This window comes from Bubalus bubalis, chromosome 3 (assembly GCF_019923935.1).
Source record: "Bubalus bubalis isolate 160015118507 breed Murrah chromosome 3, NDDB_SH_1, whole genome shotgun sequence".
Classification (NCBI taxonomy): Eukaryota; Metazoa; Chordata; class Mammalia; order Artiodactyla; family Bovidae; genus Bubalus; species Bubalus bubalis.
Genome location: NC_059159.1, coordinates 154,127,563 through 154,150,213, shown reverse-complemented (window position 1 = coordinate 154,150,213; position 22,651 = coordinate 154,127,563). Strand labels below are relative to the sequence as shown.

General features: G+C 34.3%; 1 protein-coding gene across 2 annotated transcripts in view; it reads right to left on the bottom strand.

The window, feature by feature from the left end:
- Positions 1 to 21,858, bottom strand: part of CYLC2 (cylicin 2) — a 36,303-nt gene extending 14,445 nt beyond the window's left edge. The window contains exons 1-5 of one of the 2 annotated variants that reach the window (XR_006549228.2): positions 21,796 to 21,858; positions 8,050 to 8,093; positions 6,617 to 6,738; positions 2,853 to 4,770; positions 2,469 to 2,533 (exon numbers count right to left, since the gene is read on the bottom strand). Coding sequence is in view for 1 of the 2 variants with exons in the window: in XM_006046440.4 (XP_006046502.4) it covers positions 3,496 to 4,770; positions 6,617 to 6,738; positions 8,050 to 8,093; positions 21,796 to 21,812 (1,458 nt within the window). In the remaining variant the exon portion in view is untranslated. Of the gene's footprint in view, positions 1 to 2,468; positions 2,534 to 2,782; positions 4,771 to 6,616; positions 6,739 to 8,049; positions 8,094 to 21,795 lie in introns of those variants that run through there. The other variant, XM_006046440.4, reaches the window with a different exon arrangement.
- Positions 21,859 to 22,651: the final 793 nt, after the last annotated feature.

Sequence of the window (22,651 nt, the reverse complement as noted above, 5' to 3'; positions counted from 1 at the left end):
TCTAGTATGAAAGTGATAGAAATGCAGTGAAAAGACCAATTCCATTATCTTGGAGGTAATCAGGAAGAATTTGTTAATTAATAAGTAGGATAAAAGGAAAAATTAATTATGAATGACCCATAAATTTTGGATTGAGTCAGCAGATTAGATACCACTGTCATTTACTGATTTGGTGAAATTTTGGAGAACCACAGGAGGGTTCTATTTGGGAAATGTTAATTTGAGAAAATGAAGAGCTCCTTGGAAGAATAGCTATGACAAATCACCTAGACAATGTATTAAAAAGTAGAAATACCAATTTGCCAAATATAGTCAAAGCTGTAGTTTTTCTAGTAATCATGTATGAATGTGAAAGTTGGGCCATAAAGAAGGCTGAGCGCTGAAGAACTGACATTTTCAAATGTGGTGCTGGACAAGACTCTTGAGAGTTCCTTGGACAGCAAGGAGATCAAACCAGTCAATCCTAAAGGAAATCAACCCTGAATATTCATTGGGAGGACTGATACTGAAGCTGAAACTCCAATATTTTGACCACCTGATGCAAAGAAGAGTCACATTAGGGGGAATGCTGGGGAAGATTGAGGGCAAGAGGAGAAAGGGGTGAGGATTTCATCTCAACCATTGAGGATGAGATGGTTGGGTGGCATCACTGACTCAATGGACATTTGAGCAAACTTAGGGAGATAATGAAGGACAGAGAAACCTGGCATGCTGCAGTTCACGGTGTCACAAAGAGTCAGACACAACTTAGTGACTGAACAACAAAAAAATTGAGATGCGCTTCCTGTACCATTCAGCAGTAAAGAATCTGCCTCTCAGTGGAGAATGTGCTGGTTCAGTCCCTGGGTTGGGATCCCCTGGAGAAGGAAATGGCAACCCACTCTAGTATTCTTGCCTGGGGAATCCCATGGACAGAAGAGCCTGGTGGGCTACAATCAATTGGTTGCAAAAGAGTCAGGCATGACTGAGAAACTAAGTGAAACAATTTTGAGTTGCCTGGAAGAGAGTGATGTAGATGCTTTAATTTAATATTTGGATATATTAATTTGGAGTTGAGTGGAGAAATCAATACTATGTTTAAAATGCAGGATTCAACAGTGTAAGAATGATCTATAAATCCCTTTGAATGGATAGGATAACTCAGGGAAATATACAGATAGAAAAGAGACAAGCTGTAAGGATAAAAATCTACCGCTGTTTGATTTGGCTATATGGAGGTTTCCTGATGACTTTGGTGCAGTTCAGTAGAATGGTAAAGGCAAATGTTCAGATGTTCTTTCACTAGATATTAAATTTGAATCTAAAATTGACTTTTGAATATTATGTTAGAAAATTTTAAGGTATTTTTAGAGGTAAATGGGAGACTTTAAATGATTTCCTAAACTAATACAACATTGTAAATTAACTACACTTCAATAAATTTTGTTTTTAAAATGTTTTCCTAAATTTTCAGACTGATGCTAATATTTTCAGAAAGGGTTGAATATCTGAACACAGGATTTTACTATAAGCAGAGGGAGAATGAGGAGTTTCCTGGAAGGGGGAGAGGAGACCAACGGGGCAGGATTCAACTGTTTGCCATCACAATTGTTTCAGATCAGCAAGGTAAGACCACCTGGAAGACCATGAGCTACAACAGCCATTAACCCCTGAGTAGTTGATATATGGGGACAGAGGCCAATATTTTAAGAACAGGCAAAGAAACTATACTTCACTCTTAATAGAAAGTTAGCTTTTGAGTGCATATGGAATCGGAGACCCTTCCTTTAATATTAAAGGGGAAGCTTTATCTTAGATCTAGAGTTTATATTGGGAATAAGAAAGGGGAGAGAAGCAAGTTCTGCAACATTGTTGAGTTCATCTGAAAGAGTATGTTTTAAATCAAAAAAAGATTTAATTGACGCTAATTGGCAAGTCCAAGGTTTTGACTTTTGTTTTATATTGCTTCTTAATTTTTTCACATTAATAAGATTCATGGGATAGAAGAGAATTTAATATAGTTATAAAGTTAACTATTTGCACATGAAAATAATATCATGGCAGTATTTTCACTCTGCTAGTGAGTGAGTGAAGGTCACTCATTCATGTCTGATTCTTTGTGACCCCGTGGACTATACAGTCCATGGAATTCTCCAGGCCAGAATACTGGAATGGGTAGACTTTTCCTTCTCCAAGGGATCTTCCTGATCCAGGGATCGAACCCAGGTCTCCAGCGCTGCAAGAGGATTCTTTACTAGCTGAGCCACAATGGAAGCCCAAGAATACTGGGGTGGGTAGCCTATCACTTCGCCAGCAAGTCTTCCTAACCCAAGAATCAAACCAGGTCTCCTGCATTACAGGCGGATTATTTACCAACTGAGCTATCAGGGAAGCCCCTGCTAAACTCGGTTTAATTCTGGTTCATTTGTTTTTATATATGTATTTATCAGATTATCAAGAATCAATATCTCTCGTTTAAATTTACTCACATTTGTAATTTGGACAATTTTGATTTACGTCATTCCTTAAATGGAGAGAAATTGGCCACCATTTTCTGTTAAAACAATCAAATACATAAAATTTTTGGTAAGTACTTATGTTGTATATCATAAACCAGTCTCTTCTCCCTCACCTTAAATAATTCTGCTTCCCTTAACCTTTCGACTGGCACTTTAAAAACCTTCATTCATGTGGTGTCCCCACCACATTCTTAAATATTTCTTATGAAAATGTTCAAACCTGATGAAAATCTAGTAAAAATCTAATCAGATTACAGAGATTTTATAAGAATTATAAATTTAAACTCAAACCTTTAAGCTAGTTCAATTGATTTTTAATCTTATTTTATTTAAAAGGAAGCAAAACTAACTTACCAAGTATGTTTATCTTGTCTTGGAAGCAGAGTATTCAATATCCATCAACTTGTTTGTGGCTGGTTATTCTTCAGAGATGGTATAGGCTCACAAAAAAGCAGTAATTTTTTTTTTCTTTTTCCTTTTTTTTTCTTTTCTTTTTTTTTTTTTTTTTTTTAGGAATGCTGTATTTGTGCTTATTTGAAAGTAGATTTTATGAAATTTGTTTGACTTCCCCTCCGACTTCTACGATTCTTTATTTAAATCTGTGGGTATTAACTTCAAGTTGTTTAAATCTATGTATTCAACATCTGTATCCATGATTTTTTTTTACTCCTTTGTTGATTTTGTTTCTTCCTTGTATCCATAGATTCAACATCATTAACTTCTACTTTCTTATTTGAATATTCTTTTTGAATCTTTCTGGGGGTCTTTCTTTGAATCCTCGTCTCCCCAAATATTTTGTAACTAACCTCCAAGCCCTTTTAATGTTTTTCCTTATTTTTTTTTAATGAAGCTTTTTTGAGTCCATCTTTTGAATTCTTCTTTCCCACATTTTACAAATTATGTCATTAATTCTTTGGATACAACTTCCACTCATAGATGCAGTTTCAGACTACTAAAATTGTTTCATCAAATATGCTTTTGAATTATCATCCAAGGCCTACTTTCCCTTTTTGGCATCCTTCTTGGCATCCTTCTTGGCATCCTTCTTGGCGTCCTTCTTGGCATCCTTCTTGGCTGAATCCTTTGGCTCACTTTCTGCCTCACCAGGCTTCTTCTCATCTTTCTTTTCTTTTTTACTGTCCTTCTTCTTTGCATCTTTTTTGTCCTTTGATTCATCACCTTTCTCACCTGCTTTCTTTGGATCTTTTTTCCCTTCCTTATCCTTTGAATCTTTCTTTTCGCCTTCTGGTTCTGTAGCAGACTCCTTGCCCTTCTTTGAACCTTTCTTATCTTTTTTGTCATCTTTCTTTGCATCTCCTTTATCACCTTCTGATTCTGTAGCAGACTCTTTGCCCTTCTTTGAACCTTTTTTACCTTTTTTGTCATCTTTCTTTGCATCTCCTTTTTCACTTTCTGATTCTGTAGCAGACTCTTTGCCCTTCTTTGAACCTTTTTTACCTTTTTTGTCATCTTTCTTTGCATCTCCTTTTTCACCTTCTAATTCTGTAGCAGACTCCTTGCCCTTCTTTGAACCTTTCTTATCTTTTTTGTCATCTTTCTTTGCATCTCCTTTATCACCTTCTGCCTTTGAATCAGACTCCTTGACCTTCTTTGAACCTTTTTTACCTTTTTTGTCATCTTTCTTTGCATCTCCTTTTTCACCTTCTGATTCTGTAGCAGACTCTTTGCCCTTCTTTGAACCTTTTTTACCTTTTTTGTCATCTTTCTTTGCATCTCCTTTTTCACCTTCTGATTCTGTAGCAGACTCTTTGCCCTTCTTTGAACCTTTTTTACCTTTTTTGTCATCTTTCTTTGCATCTCCTTTTTCACCTTCTGATTCTGTAGCAGACTCCTTGCCCTTCTTTGAACCTTTTTTACCTTTTTTAGCACCTTTCTCTGCACCTGCTTTTTCATCTTCAGATTCTGTCGCTGATTCCTTGCCCTTCTTTGAATCTTTTCTTTCTTTTTTTAAATCTTTCTTTTCATCTGGTTTCTCTTCTTTAGCTTTTGAAAGTTTCCTGGGTTTTTCCTTTGAAACTATGGACTCTGCTTCTGAATCTGATTTGTCCTTGTCTTCTTTACTTTTCTTAACAATCGGAGATGAAGGTTTTGCTGCCTGTTTAGCATCCTCCTGGGAGGGAGGAGTTTCTTTCTGGGGATGCCGACTCCTGGCAGCTAAATAAACAGATGGTCTCTCAGAAATTCTCATTAAAGAACGGTGCATCCATAAAGGTTGTTTACGATCTCCCCTTAACTTCTCTGCATCATATTTCTGAAATATGGGTTAGAATAATGATGAACAACTTGTGTGTGAATTACACAGCCCTTTTTACCAGATATTGAATGCACTCAACTTTGACCATGAAAAGATTTTGGGAAAGGAAGAAAAGTCACTCAGTCGTGTCCAACTCTTTGCGACCCCATGGACTGTAGCCTACCAGGCTCTTCCCTCCATGGGATTCTCCAGGCAAGAGTACTGGAGTGGGTTGCCATTTCCTTCTCCAGGGGATCTTCCCAACCCAGGGATCAAACCTGGATCTCCTGCATTCCAGGCAGACACTTTAACCTCTGAGCCACCAAGGAAGCAGATAAGTGGTAGTTTGCACAGTTTATTGTGCTTTTTAAAAAATTTTGTTCCTTGTTGTACTAAAGGACAGACATACCTCATCTTAGGGCTAATTTTAATTTAGAGGACCTTCATAATTCTCTCAAGATTTATGTTAAAATTCTCAGAGACATCCATTTTCTAATGACGTATCAGAAGCTCTCTTCACAATCATGAGAGACCTTTTTTTTTTTTTTTTTTTGAACTCTGTGTTCTTAAAGCTTGTTGGAATATCTTACCCACTTTCCATTTCTATGCTAACTCAAGAACTAATTATTCTCTAATATCTAAGAGTTTCATGTTCAAGCATATCCTGGTCTCTATTGTCACATTCAAGGTCTCTGGAAGTTTGAATGCTACCTGTGGTTAAAATTAAAAGCCTGGTACTCTTCTCCTTGACAAGATATAATTTGAACATCAGCTAAGAACCTGCAATAATGAAAGCAATAACCTTTCATTGACAACTAGTTTCTGCAGAATGGTGTATTCTGTTTTCAACTCATAGTCAAATATTTTTAAAAACTTAATTGCAAAAATAACAAATTTTGGAAAGAATGTTAATGAATGATAAAACAAACAAGAAAGAAAGAAAGAAAAAGAACATGAAAAAACAGAAGAAATTGGGTTACATCAATAAGAGTTGAAGATACATCATTTTGTGAAAATTTTTCTTGAAATTTTTCATATTCCATGATGATCCCAGAAACATTGGGAAATATTAATCTTCTAATGCTCAGAATTCTGAATTATATATTTCTGGAAATGGGAAAGCATTGAAACTTTCTCAGTGTATGATGTAACTCCATGATTCTAATAAGGGGATATCTCCAGCTGATGAATATTTTCTGAATGTTCATACTAAATGTAACATTAGGATATACAGATTTCTATGTTTCTTGGATACATATTTTCTGTAATGTGGAATTGCTGAAGTAATATTTGATAGAAAATATGGGAATACTTTTTATACAGTGAAATGCAAATAAAATATATCTACTTTCTCCAAGTAGTAGAATTGAATTACCTTTAACTGTACTATTCATGAACTTCCCAGGTGGCATTAGTGGTAAACAATCTGCCTCCTAATTTAAGAGGCATAAGAGATGGAGGTTAGATCCCTGGGTTGGGAATATCCGCTGGAGAAGGGCATGGAAGTCCACTCTAGTATTCTTACCTGGAGAATCTCATGGACAGAGGAGTCCAGTGGGCTACAGTCCATAAGGTTGCAAAGAGTTAGACATGACTGAAGCAACTTAACACACATGTATGGTCCAGTATGCTATTTAAAAGCCTCATGTGAACTGAATCCAACTGAATTGTAAAATCCAATTGCACAGTTGGACTAGTCTCATTTCAAGTGTTCAGTAGCAATATTGGAATTAGAATGTAAAGATATAAAATACTTCCATCGTCACGGAAATTCCATTGGTCAACACTGATCTATAACATATTTAAAATATTCATAATTTGAAGATTGTTATGAGTAATATTATATAACTTTTTCAATACTCACAGGACTTGTATTTTCTTGTAGTAGGGAAGGTTTTGATCTCCTTTTTTTTCCTGGCCTTGGTGGTTTGGGAAATACCAGGGCAAAATGTTGCTGATTCCATGATTTTTTGCTTAATTCACTGACTGAAATAAAAAACAAAAAATAAGCATACATCTCAGAGTAAATAGAATTTTATCAGGTATAAAATGGCAGTAAGGTAATTATATGTAAATGAATAAATAAATGATTCAAATTATGGTTTCATGCATTTGGTAATATTTGAAAAATTTTATTATTAATATGAGGAAATTAAATTTGATCATTTTTAAATTTTGACCAGCTTTATGGTTAGCTATATAGTCACTGTGAAACTAATATAGTCTGTCATGTAAATAGAAAGAAGCAGTTTTACTGTTTCCTCTTAATCCTTCTATCTCTCCATTCTAGATTTTTTTTTTTTTAATACTCTTTTGGTTGGAATACAATTCTGCTGAGAACAGAAGATGTGGTAACTACTTCTGTAACTTCCAAAGCACTTAGCACATTTCTTGTTTAAAATAATCAGTAAATATATGATTGAGTCTAAGATTCTCTTAATTATTAATCATTTTCTAAGCTACAAGAATAAATGTTATATGCCCAAGAACTGCACTATTATAAGTGATATACTAATGAAGAAAATTGATAAGGAGTACCTACAGAATTATGATTATGATGGTTGAGTTACATAGAAACTATAATATAAACAGTTAAAAACATTAAGGTTACCAGTGAGACCAGTGAAAGAGATATGTTCACTCAATTTAAATATGTACAAAACATGCTATATATGAGACTTGTCATTCTAAAGACAGAATCAGGATCAATGAGAAAATATGCAAAATGAAAGATGTGTTTAAGTTCAATATATGAGTTAAAATTGATTACTTGATATAAGAGAAGAAGAAGGAAATGGCAACCCACTCCAGTATCTTTGCCTGGAAAATCTCATGGACAGAGAAGCCTGGTGGGCTGCAGTCCATGGGGTTGCAAAGAGTCAGGCACGATTAAGCAGCTAACACTTACTTACACTTCAACATCAGATTGATTGGCCTTGTCAAGTAATGAATTCTTTGTCAGTTATAAGTGTGGTACAGAGTATCAGGAATGTAGCAGAAGACATTTCTGACACAGATGAAAAGTTGTTTATCCATTCTTTACACTGCCTCTCATGTAAGATTTTCTGATTGTTTTGAGTTCTAACATGTAAATATGTCCTTTATGTTGCTAAACATATTTACTTAATTTTCTTTGAATTAAAGACAAAATATCTTTAGAAGGTATTTACTGAACCCATCATAAAAGTGCTTGAAAAATTAAAAGTTGATTTTTAATAATGCTCCTTAACAGCTGTTGTTTTATCACTTACCCCTAAAATTACTTATACATTTTTTTTTAAATGAACTCTTTCTTACCTGGAACGTAATTATCATATTCTCCAAAGTTTATTTTTTGGCTACTGAAATAAGAGGGAAAAGTTTTAATCAATTTATATAAAATCACTCTATTTAATGATCATTATTACACATAAACACTTGCCACTGCAAGCTAGAGAAATATTTTGCATTCTTAGATCTGTTTATTATGTAAGATTACTTCAACACAGAAAAATGGAGAGCAGTAGCACAAACTTCAACATAATTAAAATAAGGTGGGTAAAGATTTTTCAGAAAAAACTCAATTGACATATCTTAAATATTGACATTTATGATTTATTTTTAATGTGAAACCATGAGTGAAATTTTCCCCACTTTGTGTTCCAAAGACTCTTAAAATTGAACTGTAAGACATTGTAAGAATTATAAGATATAGTCTTAAAAAGACTATGCCTAGGTAAGGCCAGATCCTCAAAATAATCTCAGAATTTAACCAAATCCAAATTAATAAATGGCAAACATGTTTTTCCATGAGATGCATGTGTGTGTGTGTGTGTGTGTGTTGGTCAGTGGTTACCACAATTATTGATATGGATTTTGATGCTTTCAAGATAATTATATATATATATATATATATATATATATATATATATATAACTGGTGTTATAAAGTAGTTTCTGTTTGTCTTAGCAGTATAAGCACGTTTATGCTCACAAAGAAACATTTTACATCTAATTCTTATTTTAACTAAGGCACATAATAAGATCTGTTAAAGGAATATATTTATATATTAGCCCATTATATTACAAAAATAAAGTCACTGATGATCATGAGTTTCAGTTTTACACACACACACAAACACACACACACACAAACACACATATGCATACACCTAAAAACACACATGCCCACAAAGCATTTTACTTTTTTGACATTGCATAAATAATACTAATAAAATATAGTAAAAAAAAAAAAAGTATCTTGGAAGCTTCATTAAAATTTTAGTTCCCAGCAGAAAACCTGGCACACGTTTGCCACTCTACAAAAATTTGAATGAATTAATTGAATAAAATTTAAGATGTATTGACTATTAAGTTATCTGACCTAGTATTTCTTGACTGGGGATGTGTATTAAAATTACTTGTCCTACTATATCTAAATTTCTAGGCTTAGATCTTGCCAATGTACATTTATATACTGGTGAAATTTTTTTATTTTCAATCATGGTTATAAACTTTTTTTCTCTAAGTGCTCTGAAACAGAAAACACATTATTATATATGAGATTTTAAAGTGGTACATAAGCATGGTCCATGAAATTGTATGTAATCTCTGAGGAATATTCTTTGATCATAAAGCAATTGAATTAAAAGTCAATAACAAAATTACAGTTGACCCTTGAACAAGGATTTGAACTCATCAGTTCAGTTGCTCAGTCGTGTCCAACTCTTTGTGACCCCATTGACTCCAACATGCCAGGCTTCTCTTTCCATCACCAATTCCCAGCTTGCTCAAACTCATGTCTATTTAGTCAGTGATGCCATCTAACCATCTCATCCTCTGTTGTCCACTTATCCTCCTGCCTTCAGTCTTTCCCAGCATCAAGGTCTTTTCTAATGAGTCACATCTTCTCTCAGGTGTCCAAAGTATTGGAACTTCAGTTTCAGCATCAGTCCTTCCAATGAATATTCAGGACTGATTTCCTTTAGGATGGACTGGATTGATCTCCTTGCACTCCAAGGGACTCTGAAATCTTTTCCAACAATACAATTCAAAAGAATCAATTATTCAGCTCTCAGCCTTCTTTATGGTACAACTCTCACATCCATACATGACTACTGGCTACACAGACCTTGCTGGCAAAGTAATGTCTCTTCTTGTTAATATGCTGTCTAGGTTGGAAATAGCTTTTCTTTCAAGGAACAAGTGTCTTTTAATTTCATGGCTGCAGTCACCATCTGAAAATTTTTGGAGCACAAGAAAAAAAAGTCTGTCACTGTTTCCATTGTTTCCCCATCTACTTGCCATGAAATGATGGGACTGGATGCCATTATCTTTGTTTTTTGAATGTTGAATTTTAAGCCAGATTTTTCACACTCTTCTTTCACTTTCATCAAAAGGCTCTTTAGTTCCTCTTTGCTTTCTGCCATAAGGGTGATGTCATCTGTGTATTTGAGGTTATTGATATTTCTCCCAGCAATCTTGATACCAGCTTGGGCTTCCTCCAGCCCAGAATTTCACATGATGTACTCTGCATATAAGTTAAATAAGCAGGGTGACAATATACAGTCTTGACGTACTCCTTTCCCAATGTGGAACCAGTCCTGTTGTTCAGTGTCCAGTTCTAACTGTTGCTTCTTGACCTGCATACAGTTTTCACATGAGGCAGGTAAGGTGGTCTGGTATTCCCATCTCTTGAAGAATTTCCCACAGTTTGCTGTGATCCACACAGTTAAAAGCTTTAGTGTAGTCAATGAAGCAGAAATAGATGTTTTTCTGAAATTATCTTGCTTTTTCTATAATCCAACAGATGTTGGCAATTTAATATGTGCTTCCTCTGTCTTTCTAATCCAGCTTGAACATCTGGAAGTTCATGGTTCATGTATTGTTGAAGTCTGGCTTGGAGAATTTTGAGCATTACTTTGCTAGCATGTGAGATGGATGCAATTGTGCAGTAGTTTGAACAGTCCTTGGCATTGCCTTTATTTGGGACTGGAATGAAAACTGACATTTTCCAGTCCTCTGGCCACTGCTGAGTTTTCCAAATTTGCTGGTATATTGAGTGCAGCACTTTCACCACATCAGGATTTGAAATTAGGATTTGAAATAACTCAGCTGGAATTCCATTACTTCCACTAACTTTGTTCATAGTGATGCTTCCTAAAGCCCACTTGACTTTGCACTCCAGGATGTCTGGATCTAGGTGAGTGATCACACCATCATTGTTATCTGGGTCATTAAGATCTTTTTGTATAGTTCTTCTTTGTATTCTTGCCACCTCTTAATATCTTCTGCTTCTGTTAGGTCCATACTGTTTCTCTCTTTTATTGAGCCCATCTTTGCATGAAATGTTCCCTTAGTGTGTCTAATTTTTGAAGAGATCTCTAGTCTTTCCCATTCTGTTGTTCTCCTCTATTTCTTTGTACTGATCACTGAGGAAGGCTTTCTTATTTCTCCTTGCTATTCTTTGGAACTCTGCATGCAGATGGTGTATTTTTGCTTTTCTCCTTTGCCTTTTGCTTCCCTTCTTTTCTTAGCTATTTGCAAGGCCTCCTCAGACAACCATTTTGAATTTTTGCTTTCTTTTTCTTGGGGATGCACTTGATCACTGCCTCCTGTACTTTTAGAATTTACTTTTAGGATTTGAAAAAAGTGTTCACATAGTTACTTGATACTTACAGGGGAACTTAATTGATATTTGTAGAACATTCCATCATAAGCAGAAGAATGCATTTTTTTCCCAATGTACATGGAACATTCCTCAGGATTGATCATATTCTGGGTGTCAAAATGAGCCTTGATTAATTTAAGAAAGTTGAAATCAAGCATATTTTCTGACCACAAGTCTATGACATTAGTAATCAATTTTTTTAAAAAGCCTAAAAAACATAAACATGTAGAGACTAAAAAAAACTGCTACTAAACAATCAATTGATCATTGAAAAAATCAAAGAGAAAATTAAAAAATTCCTAGAGACAAATGACAATGAGAGCATCACAATTCAAAACCTAGGAGACAGAGCAAAAGCAGTTCTCAGAGGAAAGTTTATAGCAATACAATCTTACATGAGGCAACAAGAAAAATCTCTAATAAACAACCCAATCTTACCCTAAAGTAACTAAAGAAGTAACTAAACCCAAAATTAGTAGGACAAAAATCATAAAGATAACAGGATAAATAAATGAAATAGAGATGAAAATACAATATAAAACATTAATGAAGCTAAAAGCTGGTTTTTTGAAAAGATAAACAAAATTGATAAACTGTTAGTGAGACTCATCAAGAGAAAAAGGAAGAGGGCCCAAATCAATAAAATAGCAAATGAAAAAGAAGTTAGAGCTGACATTAAAGAAATACAAAATATCATAATAGACTACTCATGGCATTATATACCAATAAAATGGACAAACTAGAAGAAATGGACAAATTCTTAGACAATTACAATCTCCCAAGACTGAACTAGGAAGAAATAGAAAATATGAACAGACCAATCACAAGTACTGAATTTGAAACTGTGATTTATAAATTCCCAACAAACAAAAGTCTGGGACCAGATGGTTTCACAGGCCAAGTCTCTCAAATGTTTAGAGAAGAGTTGGTGGGTTGTCATTTCCTTCTTCAGGAGATCTTTCTGACCCAGGGATTGAACCCCTATCACCTGCATTGGCAGGTGGATTCTTTGCCACTGAGTCACCAGAGAAACCATCCTTCTGAAACTATTCAAAAAAAAAAAAAAAAAAAACACAGAGGAAGGAACATTCCAAAATTCATTCAATGAGGCCACCATCACCATGATGCCAAAACCAAAGACACCACAAAAAATAGAAAATTACAGGCCAATAAACTGATGAATATAGATGCAAAAATTCTCAACAAAATACTAGCAAATGAAATCCCTTCAGTACATTAAAGGATCATCAGTTCAGTTCAGTTCAGTCACTCAGTCATATCCAACTCTTTGCGACCCCATAAATTGCAGCACCCCAGGCCTCCCTGTCCATCTTCAACTTCCGGAGTTCACTCAAACTCACTTCCATCGAGTTGGTGATGCCATCCAGCCATCTCATCCTCTGTCATCCCCTTCTCTTCCTGCCCCCAATCCCTCCCAGCATCAGAGTCTTTTCCAATGAGTCAACTCTTCGCATGAGGTGGCCAAAGTACTGGAGTTTCAGCTTTAGCATCATTCCTTCCAAAGAACACCCAGGGCTGATGTCCTTTAGAATGGATTGGTTGGATCTCCTTGCAATCCAAGGGACTCTCAAGAGTCTTCTCCAACACTGCAGTTCAAAAGCATCAATTTTTTGGTGTTCAGCTTTCTTCACAGTCCAACTCTCACATCCATACATGACCACTGGATCAACCATAGACTTGACTAGATGGACCTTTGTTGGCGAAGTAATGTCTCTGCTTAAAGGACATACACCACTTATTAAGTAGGATTTATCCCAAGAATACAAGCAGTTTTCTATATCCACAAATCAATTAGTGTGTTACATCACAATAACACATTGAAGACTAAAAACCATATGATTATCTCAATAGATGATAAAAAGCTTTTGATCAAATTCAACAAGCATTTATGATAAAAACTCTCCAGAAAGTGGGCAATGAGGGCACATGCCTCAACATAATAAAGGCTATTTGGAAGCAACCTAGATGTCCATCAACAGATGAATGGATAAGAAAGCTGTGGTACATATACACAATGGAGTATTACTCAGCCATTAAAAAGAATACATTTGAATCAGTTCTAATGAGGTGGATGAAACTGGAGCTTATTATACAGAGTGAATTAAACCAGAAAGAAAAACACCAATACAGTATACTAACACATATATATGGAATTTAGAAAGTAACAATATGGTAACAATAACCCTGTGTATGAGACAGCAAAAGAGACACTGATGTATAGAACAGTCTTATGGACTCTGTTGGAGAGGGAGAGGGTGGGAAGATTTGGGAGAATGGCATTGAAACATGTAGAATATCTTGTATGAAACGAGTTGCCAGACCAGGTTTGATGCACGATACTGGGTGCTTGGGGCTAGTGCACTGGGATGACCCAGAGGGATGGTATGGGGAGGGAGGAGGGAGGAGGGTTCAGGATGGGGAACACATGTATACCTGTGGCAGATTAATTTTGATATTTGGCAAAACTAATACAATTTTGAAAAGTTTAAAAATAAAATAAAATTTAAAATTAAAAAAAAAACATAATAAAGTCTACATATTTCAGAACTCCAATTAACATCATACTCAATGTTGAAAAGTTGAAAGCATTTCCTCTAATCTGTGATGAAGAACCAAGAATATGCAATGGAGAAGACACAGTCTTTTCAATAAATGATTCTGGGAGAACTGGACTGCTACATGTAAAAAAATGAAATTAAAACATCTGATCACACCATACACATGAACAAACTCAGAATGGATTAAAGACCTAAATCTGAGACTGGATATTATAAAACTCTTAGAAGAAAACATAAGTCCACAGTATATTACAATGCTTTTTGACATAAATTGCAGCAATATATTTTTGGTCCATCTCCTAGAATAATGGAAATAAAAATAAACAAATGTGACCTAATTATGCTCAAATATTTTTCACAGCAAAAGAAACCATAAACAAAAAGAAAAGAAAATCTACAGAATAGGAGAAAATATTTGCGAACAATGCATCCAAGAAGCCATTAATCTCCAAAATTTACAAACAGCTCACTCAGCTCAATGCCAAAAGAATGAATAACCCAATCTAAAAGTGAGCAGAAGACCTAAATAGACATTTATCTAAAGAAGACATAGAAATGTCCAAAAGACACGTGGAAAGATACTCACCTTCACTAATTATTAGATAAATGCAAGTGATAACTACAAATGAGATCACCTCATAGCAGTCAGAATGGCCATCATCAAAAAGTCTACAAACAATAAATGCTGGAGAGAATGTGGCAAAAAAGGAACCCACCTACACTGTTGGTGGAAATGTTAATTGGTATAGCCAGTATGGAGAACAGTATAAAGGTTCCTGAAACAAACTAAAAATAAAGCTATCATATGATTCCACAATCCCACTCCAGGGCATATATCTGAAGGAAAACATGGTTTCGAAGTGTACATGCACCCCATTGTTTATTGCAGCATTGTTTACAATAAGCAAGACATGGAAGCAGCCTAAATGTCAATTGATGAAGGAATGGATAAAAAAGATATGGTACACATATACAATGGAATATTAGTCATTAAAAAGAATGAAATAATGCCATTTGTTAACAACATGGATGGACCTGGATATTATCATATTAAGTATGTTAGATAATGATAAACATAATTACTTATATGTGGAATCTTAATAAAAAGATACAAATGAACTTATTTACAAAGCAGAAAGGAACTCACAGACTTAAAAACACACTTTAGTAGGGGGATGAATAAATTGGGTTCCTGGGTTGCCATATACATACTACTGTATTTAAAAGTAGATAACAAACAGGGACCTACACTATAGCACGAGAAACCTTGATCAATATTCTGAAATAACCTCAATGGGAAAAGTATTTGAAAAAGAGTTGGTTCATGTATATGTATAACTGAGTTACTTTGTTGTACCCCTGAAACCTGCAAATCAGCTATATTCCAATATAAAATGATAATTTTAAAAAATTAGAGCAAATATAAAAATCCAATGTTTGCTTTTTGAAAAGGTTATTAAAATATATTGACTTTTAAGAAGATTGATTAGAAAAAGAGAGAGAATACACAGATTACCAGTATCAGGACAGATGAAGGTTTTATAATTATATATATTTTAAAGGATAATGAGCTATATCAGTAATAATTTTATTACAGTAAATTGAACAACTTATGTGAAATAGATGAGCTCCTTGTAAAATTTGTTTATTTACCAATAAGTATGTTAGTCTCTCAGCCGTGTCCAACACTTTGCGACCCCATGGACTATAGCCCACCAGGCTCCTCTATCCATAAAATTTTCCAGGCAAGGATACTGGAGTGAGTTCCCTTCTCCAGGATTGTTTACCAGTACTGACACTCAATGAAAAAATAAAATGGTGAATAGTCCAATAACTATTAAATAAATTTCATCTATTATCTTAAAGCTTCCCAGAAAGCAAAGCCCAGGCTCATAGCATTTTATTGATAAATCAAATTTAAAACTTAAGGCAAAAATACTAACTCTACACAATTTTTTCAGAAACAAGAAGGAGCAAAGGTTTATACCCATTCTTGAGGCTGATATAAAGAACAGTCATCAAAATGTCTCAAGAACATTACTAGAAATGTATATTATAGACTAATACTATGCATTATTACAGACAAAATTCCTTAACGATTTCTTATTCTTGCTGAACAATATGTAATATACATAAAGTCTAATACATCATGATCATTGAGGTATACTCTCTCGAATGTAAATATGTTAGTTTAAGGTATATGAATTAATCAATGTAATTACCTCAAAAAATATAAGAAAATCCTCTTGATCATCTCAAAATATTTAGAAGTTTTGAAAAAAAGTAACATTCATTCATGATTAAAGAGTCTGAGAAAACAAAAAACAGAACACATCTTCCTCAAATTGATAAATGAGTCTAGACCATACTTACTATTAAAATTAAATTAATGGTGGAATATTGACTGTCTTTCCTCTAAAATCTGTAAACAAGTTATGGATATTCACTTCATTCCTGCATTGTAACCTAGACCCTGTTTTGTTCTATAAGGCACTAAAAACATAAGACTGGACAGGAAGCAAAATGGTCTTTATTCACAGAGCGCAAGATTGAGTAAATACTATATTGAATGACAGCTAAAATATAATTATTTAGAGATATTTAGTGAATGTAATAAGATCATATAAGCTCTAATTATATAAATTAATTATATATTTATAATTATAAAAGAATTTACATTTAAAGAAACAATAGAATATAACTTGTAATAAATTATTTTAAAACAATTTTATTGAAATATATGGACCTATGTAAAGAAACCAAAAAATAAATAAATAAATCCTCTGGGAAATGAAAGATGAAAAGGAAAAAATTATACATGTAAAAATATATATTTCTCTGATTAGAAATAAAAGAACCTTTTTCTCTGATTAAAAATAAAAGAACCATTTCAACCCACTAGAATAACTAAAGTTTTAAGGATTAATGACACCAGTCATCAGCTACAATATAGAGCATCTGACATGTTCATCATCAATGATGGATATACAAATAGTACTATCAATTTTGAATGTAATTTGATATTTTAAAATAAAGTTAAGCATACACATGTTTTATGGTTCAGTATTTTCACTAGTAGCTTACCCAAGAGAATTCTACCAAAAACTTGGGGAAAATATTTATAGCAGCTTTATTCATAAGAACCCAAAACTGAAGTACCCCATAATAATCAAAAACTAAAGCAATCAATTGGGGAATGGGTAAACTAAATACAGTATATCCATGTAATGGAATACTACTCAGCAATGTAGAGGAATGAATTACTAGTGTATGCAACATGGCAACATGGATGATTCAAAAAAATGCTATACTGAAAGAAAAAAAAATTCCAGAAGCCAAAAATTAAAGTGTATATATGTTATGATTTAATTTGTATGATTTTCAGGAATAGGAAAGATTTTCAATGATAACTTAGCAGCCATTTATGAAGAGGGGAGGAATGGACTGAGTATAAACTGGCAAAATGTAACTTAATGATATGGTTGAAATTCCTGTTTCTTAAGGTTGGCTAGGTTAGGGTTAATGACAATTCAATGCATTTAATTTTGTTTTTACTGAAGAGAATTTATAGGACCTGAAAATAGCAATGATCCAAATATCATAGTTCTCACTCACTATGTAAATGTACACACATCATAAGCAGTTAAATCAATTTACTATTTTAGGACTCAGTAGTTACCCTAAGTCTGGTTCTGCTAGTAATCGAATCTCTCTCCTTGCCTCTCTGTAACAGTCAAGAAATTTGTTTAGACCAGGATGTATTCATATTTAATTTTTGAAGTTTCTTATGAAAAAAAAAAAAACAACCACAAACTGCCAGTATATGTTTTAACAGGTTTTATTTAAAAACCATTTTTATGTGACTATAAATTTATTTCTATCCTTCTTTAAAGAGGTCCCTCAAAAGTTTGGAAATGGTCTAATTTAATTACTTTACAAAGATGAAACATGATATTTAAGTCAAAAGGCTGTTATTTTGTGAAACGATTAGTGTTTGAATTAAGGTCTTTGAATATATATATATTAAGGTCTTTGGGCTTCCCTGGTTGCTCGGACAGTAAACAATCCACCTATAATGCGGGAGGTGCAAGTTCCATCTCAGGGTAGGGAAGATCTCCTGGAGGAGAGTATGGCAACCCACTCCAGTATTCTTGCCTGGAGAATCCCCATGGACAGAGAAGCCTGGTAGAGTCCTCCATAGGGTCACAAAGAGTTGGATACAACTGAAGCAACTTAGTGCACGTGTATGCACACTCACTCACTCACACACACACACACACGATGTATTATCCATACATACAGAGTAACTAATACTTCATCTTAACTAAGATTAAATGGAACACAGAAGCCACAAATTGATCTTTACTTCCAATCCACATATCTAATTGTTAGAAAAAAGTTTGAGTATCTGTGAAGCTTTTTTATGTGAAGAAGATAGACATTGTCAGCATTAGGGAATATAATATGTTCAGGACTTAACAAAGGGAAGCTAGCTTTAGATTTTCCTGAATAAAAGGTTGAGATCCCAAACTAGGAGATATGAAGAGATCATATGTTAAGAGAAAACTCTGTTTTTATATTACCACTGGAAATTGTACTTTATTAAAGGGTTACACATTCAACCAAGTTTGTAGGATTTAGTTTTGGTCTGGAAACTTAATATAAGAACAAAATACACCTGCTTTTACTTTTTCCTTTAATAGTATCTCTGTTTGGAAATAATTATAAAAATGAATAATAAATTCATAGGGTAAGGACTCTCAATAATGGGATATTGCCTCCAATTTCATTTTATTGAAGTCTTTTTATGTTATAGTAGATGTACAATTTTAAAGGTTATATTCCATTTCCATTTACACTTATTATAAAATATTGGCTATATTCACTATATTTTACAGTATATCATTGTAGCTTATTTATACTAGTTCATGCAACTCTTATTGCCTCCCTCTTTATTGCCCCTCCTCACTTCCCTGTCCCCACTGGTAGCCACAGGTTTATCTTCTGTATTTCTGTTTCTTGTTTGTTATATTCACTAGTTTGTTTTTTTTTTTTAGGTTCTATGTGTGATATCATGCAGTATTTTTCTTTCTTTAACTTATTTTACTTAATAAAACATTCTTCAAGTCCATCTATTTTGTTAGAGTAGCACAATTTCATTCCTTTTTTATGGCTGAGCCATATTCTATTTCATATATATATATATGAAATACATATATGTGTGTATATACATAAATATATAAATGAGCACGAGTCAGACATGTGCTCAGTTGTGTCTGATTCTTTGCAGCCCATGGACTATAGTCCACCAGGCTCCCCTGTCTGTGGGATTCTCCAGGCAAGAACACTGGAGTTCTTCACCATTTCCTTCTCCTTATGTATAATAATATGTACATATATATATAGTGGCTTACCAAGTACCACGACAGTGGTAAAGAATCTGCCTGCCAATTGAGGAGACACAAGCGACACAGGTTTGATCTCTGGATCAGGAAGATCCCTTGGAGTAGGAAATAGCAACCCACTCCAGTATTCTTGCCTAGAAAATTTCAGGGACAGAGGAGCCTGGCAGGCTATAGTCCACTGGGTCACAAAAAATCATATGTGACAGAAATGTGGCATATATATCATCTTTATCCATTCATCTGTTGATGGATATTTACATTGCTTCCATATCTTGGTGCCTGCAGTTCCATTTGAAATGCCCATAGACAGCCTTTATGTGTGAATATCCCAATATATCCAGTCAACAGGTTTTGGATTTTGGGGTTCTGTATCAATTGCATAGTAAATAAGGGCACAGAAGACTTAGCAAAAAGTTTTCCCGGGACTGGCAGGGGCCTGAGTCAATCTTGTATTTGCAGAGGTGTCTCTAAATAAGGGCAAATGTCAAGAGCCACATGGGATTTTCTTGGTGAGGGATGGCTCTTAGTGCGCGCGCACACGCGCGCACACACACACACTTGCTGATACTGACATCTAGTGGGTAAGAATACTGCTACACATCTTACAATACACAGGACTTCCAGTCCTCCCTGCACCCCCCTACCCCATCTGCAACTCCAAAAAAAGAGTTATCCCTCCTAAAATGTCAACTGTACCAAGGTTGGTAAACCCTGTTCTATATATCAAGGTGAATCTCTAGGCCAAGAGAGTAAGAAAGAACTTATTAATGCAATGTATAGAAGAGAAAGATAAAATGCACAATGGATATGAGATGTGGAAGCTAACGCTGGAAGTTTTTGAAGTTCAGATTTTTAGATACCATATGTAATGCCAAATTTTGGGGAAAACCTCTCCACTTCCTTCATATGTCCTATATAGACTTAAAATTAGTAATGGAAGGGTAGAGTTGACTGACAAAACCTGCATTAGAGGCGAAAGCAAGATGAGGTAAAACTCTTCAGGTTCGGATGAATAAAGATACTAAAGAAGAATAAATGGGAGGAAGGCATAGTGAGCCCAATGAGGAGAATTTTATTTATCAGGGACAAAGCTGGTAGTCATGGAACAGAAATGTAAGCCTAATATTAAGTTCCTATCATTGCCAGACAAATTCAAAGGAACGACAAAGTAGAAATTTATTTTCTGCATTTCAAAATGAGAATGAGAACTTGCCACTTGAGACAGAAGGTATATGATAATTTTATTAAGGATTTTTGTATGTCATTGGCCAAAAATGAAGCTATTTGATTATGAATTGAACCATACTTTTATTCTATAATAGCACAAGTGTTTGGGGATTACAGTAGAAACCAACATTATAAAAATATTACTAAAACCAAAAATAAAGTTTTTAACCATTATGGTGAAATTCTTTGAAAGCTACACAATGCTCATGATAATAATAACATAAGTATTTTATTGCACTGAAACATTTTAAAGAAATTACAATATAATGTTATTCTGTCATGCTGTATACCTGAGCAGAGATTACTGTGAAATAGTCAGCAAGTCACCCAACATCTAAAAAGCAGTCATTACAATTATAAACATTTTGCCAAAGATTTTCCTTTAAAGTAGTGATTGTATTATAAAGAGGTAGGCACAGAGAAGCCTGTTTTATTTTCAAGATTTGTGTTTTATCTTTCCTTTAACAGTAGTGTCCAAAGAAAACCCAATTGCACTTTCCTTTATATTTCAGAGTTACATGCCTTTGCCTGTGTTCCATGTCTTCACAGTAAAAAAGAAAAAGCTTTAAATAATTGAAAAGTTTTATTTTTCTAGCTCATTTTAACACAAGATAATTTAAGGATAAGCATGCTATTATCATCCTAGGTCTGGATAATCTGCTTCTAATTGCAAAGTACTTTTGCACACTCAATATTTCTCAAGGAAATACATTTAGTGTTTAATTGTTCTTTATGTTGGGCTGTGCCACTTACTGCCAAAGTTTTCGCACCCTTGACCTATGTCCCCTAAATTTCAGTAACATTCCTTAGTCACTGTGACAAAGAATATGTTCCCATAAATTTCCAAATGGCCTCTAAGGAGATGATAGTTCTCTGAATATCAATCATGTATTCTTTCATTTTATATGATCCAAAATACAATATAATAAAAAATGAAGAATCACATTGAAAAAGAATTATCCATTGTCATATATATATATTACTTGAGTGAATGAACTAGTTAAGTCTTGGATCAAAACAATTTATGATGCTGCTTGAGAACATAAGTGTCTACTAAACACATGCTCTCTGTCACTGGAATAAAATAATATAGCAAACATCTCTTTACACTGAAGAGAATAAATGTAAAGTTAACTAGAGCATTTCAGTTACTTTAAAAGATAAAATTTGACAAGAGGACTTACAATCTTGGTACAGACATTTCCCCCACCTATGATTTTCCAGGACTTAAGCATTGTGAGTTCAAATTAGTGATGATGAGTGGTGACATCATAAAGAGCCAAGAACCCTGAGAGTTAAAGGAAAAAAAAAAAAAAAAAAGGAGCCACTTTTACTTGTGTTTTATGTTTTCTACTACTCAGTCTATTATTGGTGTTTACTTTCATAAACATTTACTGACTAAATGGTTTTAAAATAACCAATTGATTTACATCTTAATAAAAATTGTTGCAGTTTTTCATAAGGGTTAATTTATTGGGTGACATGACAGAAGTATGAATCTAAACATCTGTTAAGCTTGGTTGTAATCCTAACTTCCCTGACATTCATGTGTCTTTTGTTAAATCCTTTGCATAACCTTACATTGCCTTTTACTTTTGTAACCTTATTGGTTGCTCACGGATACAAGTTTTTAAAGAAGACTTGGGCTTATGCTTAGCTGCTCAGTCATGTCAGACTCTTTACGACCCTATGGACTACAGTCCATAAGGCTCCTCTGTCCATGCAGATTCCCCAGGCAAGAATACTGGAGTGGGTTGCTGTGCCCTCCTCTAAGGGATCTTCCCAACCCAGGGATCGAACCCAGGTCTTCCACCTCGCAGGCAGCTTCTTTACTGTCTGAGCCACCAGGGAAGACTTAAAGAAGTCTAGGTGCTTATTAACATTATCAACTTATTGATAGAGCTGAGTTAGAAAATTTTAGTTCTACCTACCAGTCCATCCAACTAATATATATGAATAAAAATACTACATAGAATATTATTTGCATATGTTGCCATTATTTAGCTCCTCAGGGAATTTCAGCTGACTTTCTTTCCCCCA